The sequence below is a fragment of the Bos indicus x Bos taurus genome, chromosome 18 (genome assembly GCF_003369695.1).
Source record: "Bos indicus x Bos taurus breed Angus x Brahman F1 hybrid chromosome 18, Bos_hybrid_MaternalHap_v2.0, whole genome shotgun sequence".
Lineage (NCBI taxonomy): Eukaryota > Metazoa > Chordata > Mammalia > Artiodactyla > Bovidae > Bos > Bos indicus x Bos taurus.
The window spans coordinates 5086967-5102566 of NC_040093.1; the positions used below are offsets into that span (position 1 = coordinate 5086967).

The 15600-nt window shown below is 46.3% G+C and overlaps 1 protein-coding gene across 2 annotated transcripts; it reads left to right on the forward strand.

Annotated features, from left to right (window-relative positions):
• The first annotated feature begins 186 nt into the window (after window positions 1–186).
• On the forward strand, window positions 187–13568 carry LOC113876050 (cationic amino acid transporter 3-like). 2 transcript variants are annotated; one of them, XM_027514863.1, is made up of 12 exons: window positions 187–311; window positions 7586–7988; window positions 8593–8751; window positions 10030–10207; window positions 10413–10525; window positions 10675–10897; window positions 11069–11208; window positions 11313–11415; window positions 11600–11796; window positions 12001–12167; window positions 12653–12761; window positions 12927–13568. In XM_027514863.1, exons 2-12 carry the CDS (start codon window positions 7616–7618, stop codon window positions 13043–13045), a joined length of 1881 nt encoding a protein of 626 aa, XP_027370664.1. In that variant the 5' UTR covers window positions 187–311; window positions 7586–7615; the 3' UTR covers window positions 13046–13568. The 2 variants fall into 2 exon arrangements, with proteins under 2 accessions (XP_027370664.1, XP_027370665.1); XM_027514864.1 differs by having other exon boundaries at window positions 7589–7988.
• The last annotated feature ends 2032 nt before the right edge of the window (window positions 13569–15600 follow it).

The window sequence follows — 15600 nt, forward strand, 5'->3', positions numbered from 1 at the left end:
AAGATGTGAATGTACTTAACACGACTGAAGCGGCTAAATTTTACGTTCTGTGTATTTTTACCACTTGCAGACTCAAGAATCCCAGAACTGTCCCCTGAGGGCAAGCTCAGAAGAGAAGTGGCTGATTGCACCACTGCAGATTTGCCCCTCCCATCCCCGCCCATCCCCACCCAGGGCTTAAGAATTGTCTTTTTGTTGTGGGAGGGTTCCCAGGTTTGGTTTTTCCAGATCTATCAGCTCCAACCCTACACAGCTTTAAACTCAACCGCACTGACGGATATCCGTGCTCCAGGCTCTGCTCCTAAGATTTGGTAAGTCCTGGGTCACCCCCTCTTCTGTCGGAGACTGGGTGCTGAGTTCAGATCCTCCTAAAGAGACCTTCTAAAAGCCTAAGCGCTTCCCATGTGGCTCAGCAGTCAAGAACCTGCCTGCCAATGCAGGCGACACTGGAGACCACTCCATCCCTGGGTTGGGAAGATCCCTGGAGAAGGGAATGGCAACCCCCTTCAGTGCTCTTGCCTGGAGAATCCCATGGACAGAGGAGCCTGGCCGGCTACAATCCACGGGGTCGCAGACAGTCGAAAACGACTGAATCCTCACCTAAGGAGACCACTTCAATCCACCCACGTGTGCAGTTGGCTCCAGCTGGAGGGTGGAAAGACCCATTTTCCAGATGAGAGCAGAAGGAGTTAGGAGTTGATAGGCTTGTGTGAGGAGAGGTGGGCAGGGGAGGAGATTGCATCAGATCTGGAGGCTCTTAGACTAATTTTTTCACTGGTATTTAAACACTAGTGAAGATTGCTGTTATTTGGATTTATGACACGTGGGCCACTGATTTCAGTCTCCTGTGTACTGTCCATTTCTATAGGTTCCTCCTCTATGGATCTTGGGGCAACTATAAGGGACCTAATCGTCTAGCGTTTGGTACCTATGGAGGAGGGCTGTGTGGTGATTTACTTTAAACCACTTTCAGGTTCCTTACACCCAGCAGTTCTGTGAAGCTGGCTCTATTATTTATCATTGGCAGAATTTTTTTAAACATTTTAAAAATACACGTAGGGGCTTCTCAGGTGCCTCAGTGGCAAAGAATCCGCCTGCCAATTAGGAGATGTGGGTTCGATCCTTGGATTGGGAAGATCCCCTGGAGGAGGGCATGGCACCCCGCTCCAGTATTCTTGCCTGGAGAATCCCATGGACAGAGGAGCCTGATGGGCTACAGTCCATGGGCTTGTACGTGATTTTGCAACTAAGCAACAACAGAAATACACGTAATACCGTGTGACGTAAAATTTGCCATCTTAACTATTTTTAGGCTTTCAGTTCAGTAATGTTAAGTATAGTCACATTACCGGGCAGCCCATCTCTAGAGCTCTTCTCTTCTTGTAAAACTGAAACATGTCCTCCCTTAACAATTACTCTTTATTCCCCTCTCACCCAGACCCTGGAAAAGCACCATTCTGCTTTCTGTCTCTAGTCAAGTAACTTTAACTAGGTACTTCATAGAAGTGGAATCATACAACTTTTGTCTTAGTGCCTGGCAAACATCACTTAGCATAATGTTCTCAGGGTTCTTCCATGTTGTAGCCTGTGTCAGAATTTCCTTCCCACCCCCTCATTACCCCCACTGCACCGCCCAGCACGTGGGATGTTAATTCTCAGACCAGGGATCCAACCTGTGTCCCCTGCAGCGGTGGCCCAGAGTCTCCACCACTGGATCACCAGAGAATTCCCTTTCCTGTTTATTCTTTGTTGTTGTTATTCAGTCACTCAGTTGTGTCGAACTCTTTGTGACCCCATGGGCTGCAGCACGCCAGGCTTCCTTGTCCTTCAGTATCTCCCGGAGTTGACTCAGACTTATGTCCATTGAATTGGTGATGCCACCCAACCATCTCATCCTCTGCTGTTCCCTCCTGCCCTCAACCGTTCCCAATATCAGAGTCTTTTCCAATGTTGACACCAGGTGGCCAAAGTATTGGAGATTCAGCATCAGTCCTTCCAATGAATATTCAGGGTTGATTTCCTTTAGGATTGACTAGTTTGATCTCCTTGCTGTCCAAGGAACTCTCAAGAGTCTTCTACAGCACTACAGTTCGAAACATGAATTCTTCAGTGCTCAGCCTTCTTTATGATCCATTCATGACTACTGAAAAAACCATAGCTTTGACTAAATGGACCTTTGTCAACAAGCTGATGTCTCTGCTTTTTAATATGCTGTCTGTGTTTGTCATAGCTTTTCTTCCACGGAACAAGTGTCTTTTAATTTCATGGCTGCAGTCACAGTCTGCAGTGATTTTGGAACCCAAGAAAATAAAGTCTGTCACTGTTTCCATTGTTTCCCCACCTATTTACCATGAAGTGATGGGACTGGATGCTATGATCTTAGTTTTTTGAATGTTGAGTTTCAAGCCAGCTTTTTCACTCTCCTTTTTCACCTTCGTCAAGAGGCTCTTTTTAGTTCCTTCTTGCTGCTGCTACTGCTGCTAAGTTGCTTCAGTCATGTCTGACTCTGCGACCCTATAGATGGCAGCCCACTAGGCTCCTCTGTCCCTGGGATTCTCCAGGCAAGAACACTGGAGTGGGTTGCCATTTCCTTCTCCAATGCAGGAAAGTGAAAAGTGAAAGTGAAGTCACTCCGTCATGCCCCACTCTTAGCGACCCCATGGACTGCAGCCTACCAGGCTCCTCCGTCCATGGGATGTTCCAGGCAAGAGTACTGGAGTGGGGTGCCATTGCCTTCTCAGAGTTCCTTCTTGAGGCTGAGTAATATTTCATTGTCTGTATAGTGTTTATCCATTCTTTTGAGGATGAACTTCTGGGAGGCTTCCATCTTTCAGCTACTGTGAATACTGCTGCTATGAACATAGGTGTACAAATATCTCTTTGAGACCTTATTTTCAGTTCTTTGGGGTAGACACCCACAGGAGAAGTTGCTGGATCATAGTGATAAATCCATTTTTAGTTTTTGAAGGGACCACCATACTTTTTTTTTTTTTAAAGAAAGATTCGAATGAACTCATTGGGAAAGACCCTGATCCTAGGAAAGATTGAAGGCGAGAGGAGAAGGGGACGACAGAGGATGAGATGGTTGGATGGCGTCACTGACTCGATGGACATGAGTCTGAGTAAACTCCGGGAGTCGGTGATGGACAGGGAGGCCTGGCCTGCTGCAGTCCATGGGGTCACAAACAGTCAGACACAACATGGGGTCACTGAGCGACTGAACTGACTGAATTTATTTTTTGGTTGTGCTACACAGCAGGGCATGTGGGATCTTATTCCTTGACTACGGATTGAGCCTGTATCCCCTGAACTAGAAGGTGGACTCTTTTAACCACTGGACAGACAGCAAAGTCCCTGGAAAAAACATACTTTATCAGGAGCAGCTGCACCATTTGTATTCCTGCAAACAGGGCTAAAGTATTCAGCAGCAGCATTTGAGCAAGAAGGCAATGCAGGTTCAGAGGAGTATATGACTCCACAGGAGTGTTTGAGGAGCCAAAATTCTACTGAGTTTCCTGACTCTAAATCAAAATGCTAACCTTGGACTTTGGAGTATCAGGGTGGAAGCCCCTGACGGTGACTCGTGGTCTCTGAATCAGCCTAACCCTGTGGAGCCATGTAGGGAGGAGACGTTTCAGGCCCCACAGCAGCAAGAAACAGAGTCCTGCCATTTCTGATCCAGAATGGAGGCTAGTTCCCTCTTCCTCTAGGCAGCTGGGAGGGCACTCTGGTTTGATGCTTTGACTGAGCTGGGCCACAATCTGTCCCTCCCTGTGAATTCCATCTGCTTTCTGCCCCAAAGTGAAGTGAAGTCGCTAAGTCGTGTCCGACTCCTTGCGACCCCATGGACTGTAGCCTACAAGGATCCTCTGTCCATGGAATTTTCCAGGCAAGAATACTGGAGTGGGTTGCCATTTCCTTCTCCAGTGGGTTGCCATTTCCTTCTCTGCCCCAAAGCAGAGTTCCAATTCCTTGTCAACTCTGCAAGCCATGGAGGAGAAAGCTTCAGATTTTAGGATCCTTGGTGGGGAGATGGGTGGAGTGTGAGACTTGTTGTAGAATCTTGTGCCTGATGATAGTCTGCTTAGTCACTCAGTGGTGTCTGACTGTGATCCCATGGACTGTAGCCCACCAGGCTCCTCTGTCAACGGGATTCTCCAGGCAAGAATACTGGATCAGATCAGATCAGATCAGTCGCTCAGTCGTGTCCAACTCTTTGCAACCCCATGAATCACAGCATGCCAGGCCTCCCTGTCCATCACCAACGCCCAGAGTTACTCACACTCACGTCCATCGAGTCAGTGATGCCATCCAGCCATCTCATCCTCTGTCATCCCCTTCTCCTCCTGCCCCCAATGCCTCCCAGCATCAGAGTCTTTTCCAATGAGTCAACTCTTCCCATGAGGTGGCCAAAGTACTGGAGTTTCAGCTTTAGCATCATTCCTTTCAAAGAAATCCCAGGGCTGATCTCCTTCAGAATGGACTGGTTGGATCTCCTTGCAGTCCAAGGGACTCTCAAGAGTCTTCTCCAACACCACAGTTCAAAAGCATCAATTCTTTGGCACTCAGCCTTCTTCACAGTCCAACTCTCACATCCATACATGACCACAGGAAAAACCATAGCCTTGACTAGACGGACCTTTGTTGGCAAAGTAATGTCTCTGCTTTTGAATGTGCTATCTAGGTTGGTCATAACTTTCCTTCCAAGGAGTAAGCGTCTTTTAATTTCATGGCTGCAGTCACCATCTGCAGAGATTTTGGAGCCCCAAAAAATAGTCTGCCACTGTTTCCACTGTTTCCCCATCTCTTTCCCATGAAGTGATGGGACCAGATGCCATGATCTTCGTTTTCTGAATGTTGAGCTTTAAGACAACTTTTTCACTCTCCACTTTCACTTTCATCAAGAGGCTTTTGAGTTCCTCTTCACTTTCTGCCATAAGGGTGGTGTCATCTGCATATCTGAGGTTATTGATATTTCTCCCGGCAATCTTGATTCCAGCTTGTGTTTCTCCCAGTCCAGTGTTTCTCATGACGTATTCTGCATATAAGTTAAATAAACAGGGTGACAATATACAGCTGTGACTTACTCCTTTTCCTGTTTGGAACCAGTCTGTTGTTCCATGTCCAGTTCTAACTGTTGCTTCCTGACCTGCATACAAATTTCTCAAGAGGCAGATCAGGTGGTCTGGTATTCCCATCTCTTTCAGAATTTTCCACAGTTTATTGTGATGCACACAGTCAAAGGCTTTGGCATAGTCAATAAAGCAGAAATAGATGTTTTTCTGGAACTCTCTTGCTTTTTCCATGATCCAGCGGATGTTGGCAATTTGATCTCTGGTTCCTCTGCCTTTTCTAAAACCAGCTTGAACATCAGGAAGTTCACGGTTCACATATTCAGAATACTGGAGCCGGTTGCCATTTCCTCCTCCAGGGCATCTCCTTGACCCAGGCAGGGAAGTCCTTCATTGGCAGGTGGATTCTTTACCCCTGAGCCACCTGGGGAGCCCAGAGAAGGGATGGTCTTTGTGATTTCAGCTTCTGGATAAGATCTCAGTTGCAGACATCCTGTCAGCATTTTTGTGACTCAATGGGTCATTGGCGATTGTGATTGATCTGTGTGTTGCTGCAAGATAAACTAGCAAATCAGGATCTCTGGGATCCCTCAACTTCTTTCCAGGAGTGCAAAAACAATGGTTGAGGCACTGTGTTATTTACTTAGAGCCTGGGGAACAAATAAGAACATCAAGCTGTTTTTCCCTTGGAGACTATTTGGTGCTACTTTTTCTTTGTTTCTGTCACTTCTTTAATTAGTACTGTGGACTCTGCATTTTGGAACCCAGGTAAGACCTTGGAGATTAAATCTTTTGTCTACAAATAAATGAGAGGATGGAGAGACTTTTGTACCGGAAGGGTCCTGCAGGGTCCTCTTTGAGTTGAATCCCTCCTTTTTTCCTTTTTTAAGCTTTTTTATTGGAATATAGCTGATTAACAATGTAATAGTTTCAGGTAGACAAAGGGACTCAACCATATACATACATGTATCCATTTTTCCCCAAACTCCCCTCCCATCCAGGCTGCCACATAACACTGAGCAGAGTTCCCTGTATAGCAGAGTTCCCTGCTATATAGTAGATTCTTGTTGATTATCCATTTTAAATACAGCAGTGTGTGCATGTCCATCCCAAATTGCCTAACAATCTCCTCCCCCTAGTCTTTCCCCCACCCCCAGCCCTCTTTTTTTGGATTCCCCGAGGGGAATAGGACTGGGACCAGAAAGGGAATACAGTTTTGGATGGAGAGATGAATCATAGAGTCAGCAAGTGAACTTGGTTACTGGCAGACTTGGTTTCATTGCTCTGATCACTGAGTCCCTTCAGCTGTCATATCACACATAATAGGGAAGGGGGGAATAATGCTGGTAATAATTAATCTCCCTGTTTTATAGGAGAAAGGAGGACACAGCAGTATGTAGCTTGTGGGAAGTCACATAAGCCACACATCACAGTGCCAGATTTGAACCAGCAGAGCTGGGTGATTTTGCTTTAAAAATCAACATTCTTGGGGCCTCCCTGGTGGTCTAGAGGTTAAGACTCAGTGCTACCAGTGAAAACGGCATGGGTTCGAGCCTTGGTCAGGGAACTAAGATCCCACAAACTATGCTGCAGGGCCAAAAGATTAAAAAAAAAAAATCCAGCATTCTTACCCATTTAGCTAATACCATTTAAGCAGCTACTGTGTGCTAGGCTCTTTGTTGAAAGATTTTGCTTCTCTGTGTGTGTGTGTTAGTCGCTCAGTCATGTCTGACTCTTTGTGACCCCATGGACTATAGCTCACCAGGTTCCTCTGTCCATGGAATTTTCCAGGCAAGGATACTGGAAGTGGGTTGCCACCATTTGTTCAGTGCAGGGGTGGGAAGCTTTTCTTTCTAGGTTCTAATCATTAAACTTATATAAGACAGATTAAATAAACTCCTATGTATGGGAGTCCCATAAACGCGCTGAGGTTCAAAGACAAGCAACTGAGGTTTAAAGGCTCCCCTGAGCTAAGGAGAAGGTCGGGGGCCGGGGGTGGGGGTGGGGTGTGGGTTGGGATCTGGGGCTTCAAGGAGAAGAGAACCCGCAGGAAGATGGGAAGGTTGGTAAATTAATGTTTGCCACTCACTGCAGGTAAGTCTTCCTGAGATAAAGAGTTATCTCTGGTAACAGCTCTCTTCCTGCCGTAGGTCCCCTAATCTAAATGATTTTGACCAGTTAAGGGAGACTAACTTAAGCCTAAGCAAGGAGATTTTTCTGAATCTTTTGGGTCTTAATTGCCTTCAGCTCAAAACAACCCACAAGCCAAAGAGGCATGTTTACGGAGACGTATTCTTCTCCCTCTCACTTCTCTTCAAGCAGCTCTTCCAGTAACTTTGAAACATATCAAAAGTCTTCTTTATGTTTGAAGAAAGCAACACTCAGAGATGGAGAACTTGACCCATATGTCTTTATACCACCTGCCCCTCACCACTCCATTGCTCTGTGGAACTGGACTCTCAGGGCCAAGGGTAGATGGACCTTCTTGATGACTTTGTGTCTTGTTTTCTCAGCAGATCGTGGTCTCCTCAACTCCATCTAGGATGCTGCGTCACTCTGTTTGCCAGTTTGGTCAGAAGCTGGTCCGCCGGAGGCCACTGGAGCCCAGAGAGAAGTCTGAGAGTCTCCTGTCTCGTTGTCTGAACACCCTCGATCTGGTGGCTTTGGGTGTGGGCAGCACCCTGGGGGCTGGCGTGTACATCCTGGCTGGAGACGTGGCCAAGGATAAAGCTGGACCAGCGATCATCATCTGCTTCCTGGTGGCCTCCCTGTCTTCTATGTTGTCTGGGATCTGCTATGCCGAGTTTGGGGCCCGGGTACCAGGCTCCGGTTCTGCGTATCTCTACAGCTACGTCACCGTGGGGCAGCTATGCGCCTTCATCACTGGCTGGAATCTTATATTGTCCTATGTCATCGGTGAGTTGATGGGGAGGGGGGAGGTGTGGGGCTTAAGATGAAGAAACTGGGAGCAGGGATTTAGGTCTTCACTCATTCATGGGAAACTTTGCTACCATCCACTTTGGTGGTGGTGGGGAGACGTGGGTCATAGCAGCAGGCAAACCTCATAGCTCCCTTCTTCTCAGCTCTCTCCTGTTATCTTTAAAGGATGGACCCAGAACAAAGAAGGGAAGGGAACTGCAGAAAGTGGGTGAGAGGGAGGCAGGGCCCACAGGCTCATCCTCTCACCGTATCGAGGGTCTTTGCTCAGCTGTTGCCTTTATGGGATTTCCCTCTGCTACTTGATCAAAAATTTCAACCCTCATCTCCCAGACCTCCTGCTCCCAATGACCTGTTTTCCTTTTTTTTTTCACATAACATTGATCTCCTAACATTAAACAGTTGATCTATTTTGTGGATCATCCTAGTCTACTCTTCCCAACCTGTGAAAAGAATCTCTTTGAGATTAGAACATTTTGTATGTTTCTCCCTAGCCCCTTCCCCTGCCCAAAGACATCCAGTGACACCAGGTAGGGGTTCAATGAATGTTTGCTAATGAATGTTCTATCTTCTGCTCCGGCAGGTACCGCCAGTGTGTCCAGGGCCTGGAGCTCCACCTTTGACAGCTTGATAGGGGACCACATCTCTCAGGCATTACAGGGAGCTTTTTCTCTGCATGTGCCCCACTTCTTGGCCGAGTACCCAGACTTTTTTGCACTGGGCCTGGTGCTGCTGCTCACGGGTAAGACAGGGATCACAGATAGGATGGGAAGAATGGGGTGTGGAAGTGGGGACCTGCAGTAGGAAAGGCTTGGGATGGAAGAACGGTAGAAGAATTACAACTGGATTGAAGGCTCTAGGATATGAGAGACAGGAAGGTGAGACATAGACCATTGTTTCCCACCATTGGCACTACTGACAGTTTGGGCTAGATCATTCGTAAGTGTGGCAGTTGTCCTTTGCATTTGATTTTTTTTTTTTTTTATTGTGCTGCAATGCATGCTGGATCTTGGTTCCCCTGTGCATGCATGTGTATGTGCTAAGTCTCTCAGTCGTATCTGACTCTTTGCGACCCCATAGACTGTAGCCCGCCAGGCTCCTCTGTCCATGGAATTCTCCAGGCAAGAGTACTGGAGTGAGTTGCCCTTCCCTTCTCCAGGGAATCTTCCAGACCCAGGGATTGAACCTGCATCTCCTGCATTGACAGGAGGTTCTTTACCACTAGTGCCGCCTGGGAAGCTCCTTAGTTCCCCTGTGTGCATGCGTGCCAAGTCACTTCAGTCACCTCCAACTCTTTGCAACCCTATGACTGTAGCCTGCCAGGCTCTTCTGTTCCCTGCTACTGCTAAGTCACTTCAGTCATGTCTGATCAGGGGTCAAACCTGTGCCCTCTAAGGTGGAGGCACAGAGTCTTAAGCGCTGGACCACCAGGGAAGTCCCTGGGTTTTGTTTTTGTTGTTTTAAATCACTGTCGGGTGTTGAGTGGCATCCCTGGCCTTCACTCACTAGACACCAGTGATGCCCGCCCTCCCCTCAAACTGTGACAATAAGAATGTCCCCAGACAGTGCCAACTGCTTGGGGAACAAGATCACCCCGCTGAGAACCATCCACTTAGACCAACAAGTTTCTTCCTCTGTATTAAGATCAAAGATTTTGTTTTTAAATTAAGAGGTAATTTACATAGCATAAAATCAACCATTTTATTATTTTTCCCAGCTTTATTCAGATAAAATTAACATCCAACATTGTATAAGTTTAAGATGTACAACCTAATGATTTTATAGACCTGTCTACTGGGAGATGATAGTCACAGTAAGAAATTAACGATCTTAAAGTGTGCAATTCAGTGGGACCTGGTATATTCACAGTGTTCTGTAAGCATCACCTCGGTCTAGCTCCAAACATGTTCATCACAACAAAAGGAAACCCTGTATCCACTGAGCAGTCACTGTCCACCTCCTCAGGACCCCAGCCCCACGTAACCACTTTTGGATGTCTCATATTCCATCTTTCTCACAGGAATACTGGTTGTGGGAGCTGGTGAGTCAGCCCTGGTTAACAAAGTGTTCACAGGCTTGAACCTTTTGGTTCTCAGCTTCGTCATCATCTCTGGCATCATTAAGGGAGACCCACACAACTGGAAGCTCACGGAAGAGGACTACAAACCGAACATATCTGGATCCAATGATTCTTCTAGGTTAGGAGGGTTCTCTGGGCCTTAGTAATGCACGTGGAGGAGGGTGCAGAGATGGGAACGTGGTGGAGACTAAACAGACCTGGGCTGATGAATCCAGGTGATGGGGCTCCTGGAGCCCAGGACTAGTGGTGTGAAGGGAAGAGTCCAGAAGTGATGGCTGAACACACCTCAACCACATTCTATCTTGCTCCTTCTCTCACCATAGCTCAGGCCCTCTGGGTGCTGGAGGGTTTGTGCCTTTTGGCTTTGATGGGATTGTCCAAGGAGCAGCTACGTGTTTCTATGCATTTGTCGGTTTTGATGTCATTGCTACTACAGGTAATGTGGTCATGGTCCCATCCAGGGTGTGGACACAGATTGGGCTTCCCTTGGGTGTAGGGGTTTCTTTTGCAGGTTCAACAGGAAAGGGGATTTTGTGCTTTCACCCTGGCACATTTCCTGACCCAGTACTTCCTCCAATCCTGCAGGGGAAGAAGCCCGAAATCCCCAGCGGTCCATCCCCTTGGGCATCGTGATCTCACTCTTGATCTGCTTTTTGGCGTATTTTGGTGTCTCAGCCTCACTCACCCTCATGGTGCCCTACTACCAGATTCACACTGGAAGCCCCTTGCCTCAGGCTTTCCTCCACATTGGCTGGGGCCCTGCCAGCTACGTGGTGGCTGTTGGCACCCTCTGTGCTCTTACATCCAGGTCAGTGTCACGGGTTTCTGCCCATTGACTGTCAGATGCTCAGGTATCCCAGCCCTTGGAAATGGGAGAAAAAGAGAGCAAGATAATCTTGCCCCGTGTAGACGAGGAGTGGATGCCCTGGCCTCTACTGCTTCTCCACGTCCCCACACATGTCCTCGTTGTCTCTCCCAGCCTCCTGGGTGCCATGTTCCCCATGCCCCGTGTGATCTATTCAATGGCAGATGACGGGCTCCTCTTTCGGGGACTTGCCCGCATCCACGCCCGCACCCGTACCCCCGTCATGGCCACCTTGGCTTCTGGAATTCTGGCAGGTAAAGAAATAATGGCCATGCCTTCTTTGATTAATTTTCTTAGTTTGGATATTTCTCCTGGGTTCTCACTCCCCTTCCCCACCTTGTCTGTGCCCTCCTTCTAGGGGTCATGGCATTACTCTTCGAGCTCCGTGACCTGGTGGACCTCATGTCCATCGGGACCCTGCTGGCTTACTCCCTGGTGGAATTTTCTGTCCTTGTCCTTAGGTGAGACCCCACGACACCTTGGGTGGGTCTTGGATACTCGGGATTGATGAGGAGGGAATTGTCTTCTGCTTCATGCCGCCTTCTTAATGTCTGCTCTGTTTAAGGCAGCAGAGATTTGGAATACGCTGTGTGAGTTGGATGAGTAGGGGCTGCTGTTAACATTGCTTTAATATTTCTAATTCAGATATCAACCAGATGAGAATTTAAGCAAGAAGAAAACAGAGGAAGAAACTGAGATGGAGTCTGTAGTTGAAGCAAGTCCTTTGAACACTGCATCTGAAGTGGGAAACTCAAAGATTCTCAAGAGTCTCTGTCACCCTGCCAGCACCATCCCCACCCGGACCTCTGGCCAGATTGTCTATGGATGTGCCTTACTGCTTGGTGAGCATCGGGATCTCTCTCCAGTGGTATTCTGAAATTGACAAGATAAGGTGGGAATGTGTATTTCATCAGTTGAGGAATGCTGGAGATACGATGAGCCTTCATGATGTGGGAAGTTTTGGGGAGGAGTGTGACCCAAGGTCTTGACATCTTTGGCTTCTGGAGTCGAACCTGTTCTGTTCTCCTCCACCTTGACCCTTGCAGTTCTCCTGCTGACCATCCTGAGCCTGATTCTGTCCCGGTGGCCCAGCCAGGTGTTCTCTGGAGACCCCGTGCTCACCACAGTGGCTGTGCTGCTGCTGCTGCTCATCACTGGGGTCTCGGTCATCATCTGGAGGCAGCCCCAGAGCCTCAGACCTCTTCACTTCAAGGTAGGTGACCTTACGTGCCCAGAGTGTCCACCTTGAGTGAAGGAAGTCTGTGTGCTTTAGGTCTAAACATCCTTCACTGGGACTTCCCTGGTGGTCCAGTGGCTAAACTCTGAGCTCCCAATGCAGGGGGCCTGGGTTCCCTCCCTGGTCAAGGAGCTAATCCCACAGGATACAACTAGAGATATGTGAGTGCAACGAAGATGAACGATCCCACCCACTGCAGCTAAGAGCTAGTGCAGTCAAATAAAGAAATACTAAAAAAAAAAAAATCTGTCTAATCATCCTTTGCTTTACCAGGGAAGAAGAATTGTTAAAACCCTTTCCTGGACCACCTCCCTGGTCCACATTGTATATGTGCTTTACATATACAGTCTGAGCAGCCACTGAACACACAGCCTGAGGACTGGTCTTCTCGCCCACCTGGGGTCAGGTCTCCCTTTCAGACGTCTGGGCTGTGTTCAGGGATGAACTGACTCTGCCCACAGGTCCCTGCTCTGCCTGTCCTCCCACTGGTGAGCATCTTTGTGAACATTTACCTGATGATACAGATGACCTCTAGGACTTGGGCCCAATTTGGAGTCTGGAATGTGATTGGTAAGAAGTTTTCTAGGATAAAGAGACTGCTTGAGGGATTGACCCAATATTCTTCTACAGCATCTCCCCTAAACTGTCTTGGCCGCCATAACAGGAGGCCTTTTGGGCATGTGTAACTGGGTGCAGCTCCTACTTTTCCTTTTCATCGTCTCATTTTCCTCCTAGGGTTTATCATATACTTTGGATACGGGATCCGACACAGCTTGGAGAACAGTGAGCAACATCCAGCAGCCTCCGCTTTCCAGACTCTTGACAAGAACATCCCAGGTGCTGAGTCATCTTAACCACAGGACATAGATGCTGAGTGGAATCCCTCCAGGCACTGGAGAATCTGCTGGTTCCAGGGGCACTTTAAGTCTCTATGGACTGTGACGGTGGGGGTGAATTTAGGGCCCTTTACTCATTGCTAGTGGATGAAATGACTTATCTGTTGTCTAGTTTTTCAGTAAATGTTTCAAAGCATGATAGATATGTACAGAAAAGTGCATACCTCATACCTGTGCAGCAAGATGAATTTTCATAGACAGTACAACAAGCTAACCAGAAAAAAATAAATAAACTACTAACCTGCAGGGAGAAGTATCATCGTGTGCCTGTTTCCAACAAAAGCACATAGATTGCCACACAGGAAGAAAATGCGGGTAACTATATACTGTGTCAAGGGTTGCACTGTGTTTATTTAGCTGTCTGTGATGTGACTCTTCATTTCATTAATCTTCTTTAATGTCATTCATTAACTCTTTGTTTTTATTTCCCAAGAACTCTGTGGAAATTGCTCCTAAATATTAAAAAATGTTGAGGGACTTCCTTGGTGGTCCAGTGGTTAGGAGTCCGAACTTTCACTGCTGGGTTCAGGTTGGATCCTTGATGGGGGAACTAACGTCCTTCAAGCCATGTGGTATATCCAGATCTTTTTTTTTTTTTTAATTGATGCTGTTGTGATTTCTTTTTCTTACTGTTGAAATGAAACACAATTTTGTGTGTTTATTTAAAATTTTCTAAAAAAACCCTAAATATATACAATTTTAAATTTACTATTATATCTCAGTAAAGCTGGAACCCAGATAAAATAGGGAAATTGAATGACTTTAGCACATTCATCATTCATTTTGAAGATGATATCATCATACAGTGATTCTTAAACGTTGGATTTTTGATGTCTATATTTCCACTGGAATGTTTTAATACACCATTGGCTGTCTTTACCCATTCATTCATTCATTTTTTTTTTAGATTGAGGTACAGTTGATTTACAATATTATATTAGTTCCAGGTGTACAACACAGTGACATAATTTTATAGATTGTATTTCATTTAGAGTAATTATATATTAATATAATGGCTTTATTTTCCTGTTCTGCACCATATATCCCATAGCTTATTTTATACACAGTAGTCTGTATCTCTTAATCCTCTACCACATTTGTCCCTAACCCTTCTCTCATCTGGCTGGTAACCACTAACTAGCTTATTCTATCAGTGATTCTGCTTCTCTTTTGTTAATACAGAGTCATTTATTTTTTAGATTTCACATGTAAGTAATTTGTCTTACTTTATTTTACTAAGTATAATAACCTTCAGGTACATCTGTGTTGCAAATGGAGAACTTTGTTCTTTCTTATGCCTTCGTAGTATTCTATTGCATACATATACATCTTTTTTTATCCATTTGTCTTTTGGTGGACACTTGAGTTGCTTCTGTATCTTGACTATCGTAAATAATGCTAATAATATTGGGCTGCATGTATCTTTTCAAGTTAATTTTTTTCCCTCAGATATATAACCTGGAGTGGAATTGTTGTTCTGTGGTAGTTACTTTGGTTTTTTGAGGACCCTCCATACTGTTTTCCATAGCGTCTGCAAACCAGCTTCTCCCCTCACCTCATCTGTTTGCCAGCAGCCCTGAAGTACAGCTGTACTGTGTTTTCCACGTCCACAAAGATCCTGCCTGTAGGCCAGTTTAGTTCATTTCAGCTGAGTATTTCAGTTAACTTAAATACTGTAAGTTTTCATCTTATTTGAAATTTCACAATTGGCCAGGTCATTCATTACATAAAAGTTTAAAGAATGTGAGTCCTGCCTGACGCTTTCCAACCCTGTGGACTGCAGCCTGCCGGGCTTCTCCATCCATGGGGTTTTCCAGGCAAGAATCCTGGAGTGGGTTGCCATTTCCTCCTCCAGGGGATCTTCTAAACTCAGGGATCAACCCCTCTGCATTGTCAGGTGGATTCTTTACTACTAACACCACCTGGGAAGCCCCCAAAAATGGTGAATTCTGTCTAGGAGAAGACAGCCTCCAGCAGAACCTAATGGATTTGTGCATGAGTTCTGCTTCTCCAGTGGCTCAGATGGTAAAGAATCTGCTGGGAATGTGGGAGACCTAGGTTAGATCCCTGGGAAGATCCCTGGAGAAGGAAATGGCAACCTCCTCCAGTATTCTTGCCTGGAGAATCCCAAGGACAGAGGGGCCCGGCAGTCCATGGGGTCACTAAGAGTCAGACATGACTGAGTGACTAACATACACACTTTCTGCTTCATACAAATACTGTGATATTCCCCACACTCTGCAAACAACCAAAAACAAATCCCTCCCCAACAAGAAAACAAAACAACCCTCACTCCACAAAATCAAAACATAGCCAAAACAAAACTCTCCAAAACAAAACAAAACAAAAAAAATCCCCAACTCCACAGAAAGTCAACGATTGTGGATCCCTGGGTCAATGTGAGCTCCTGAGGATAAGAGGAGGTTCTTTGGGAAAGGTGATAAGTGTCCATGTATATGTCATGGGCAAGTTTTTAATTAATGTATAAAATAGTGTATATCTTATGTGGGACT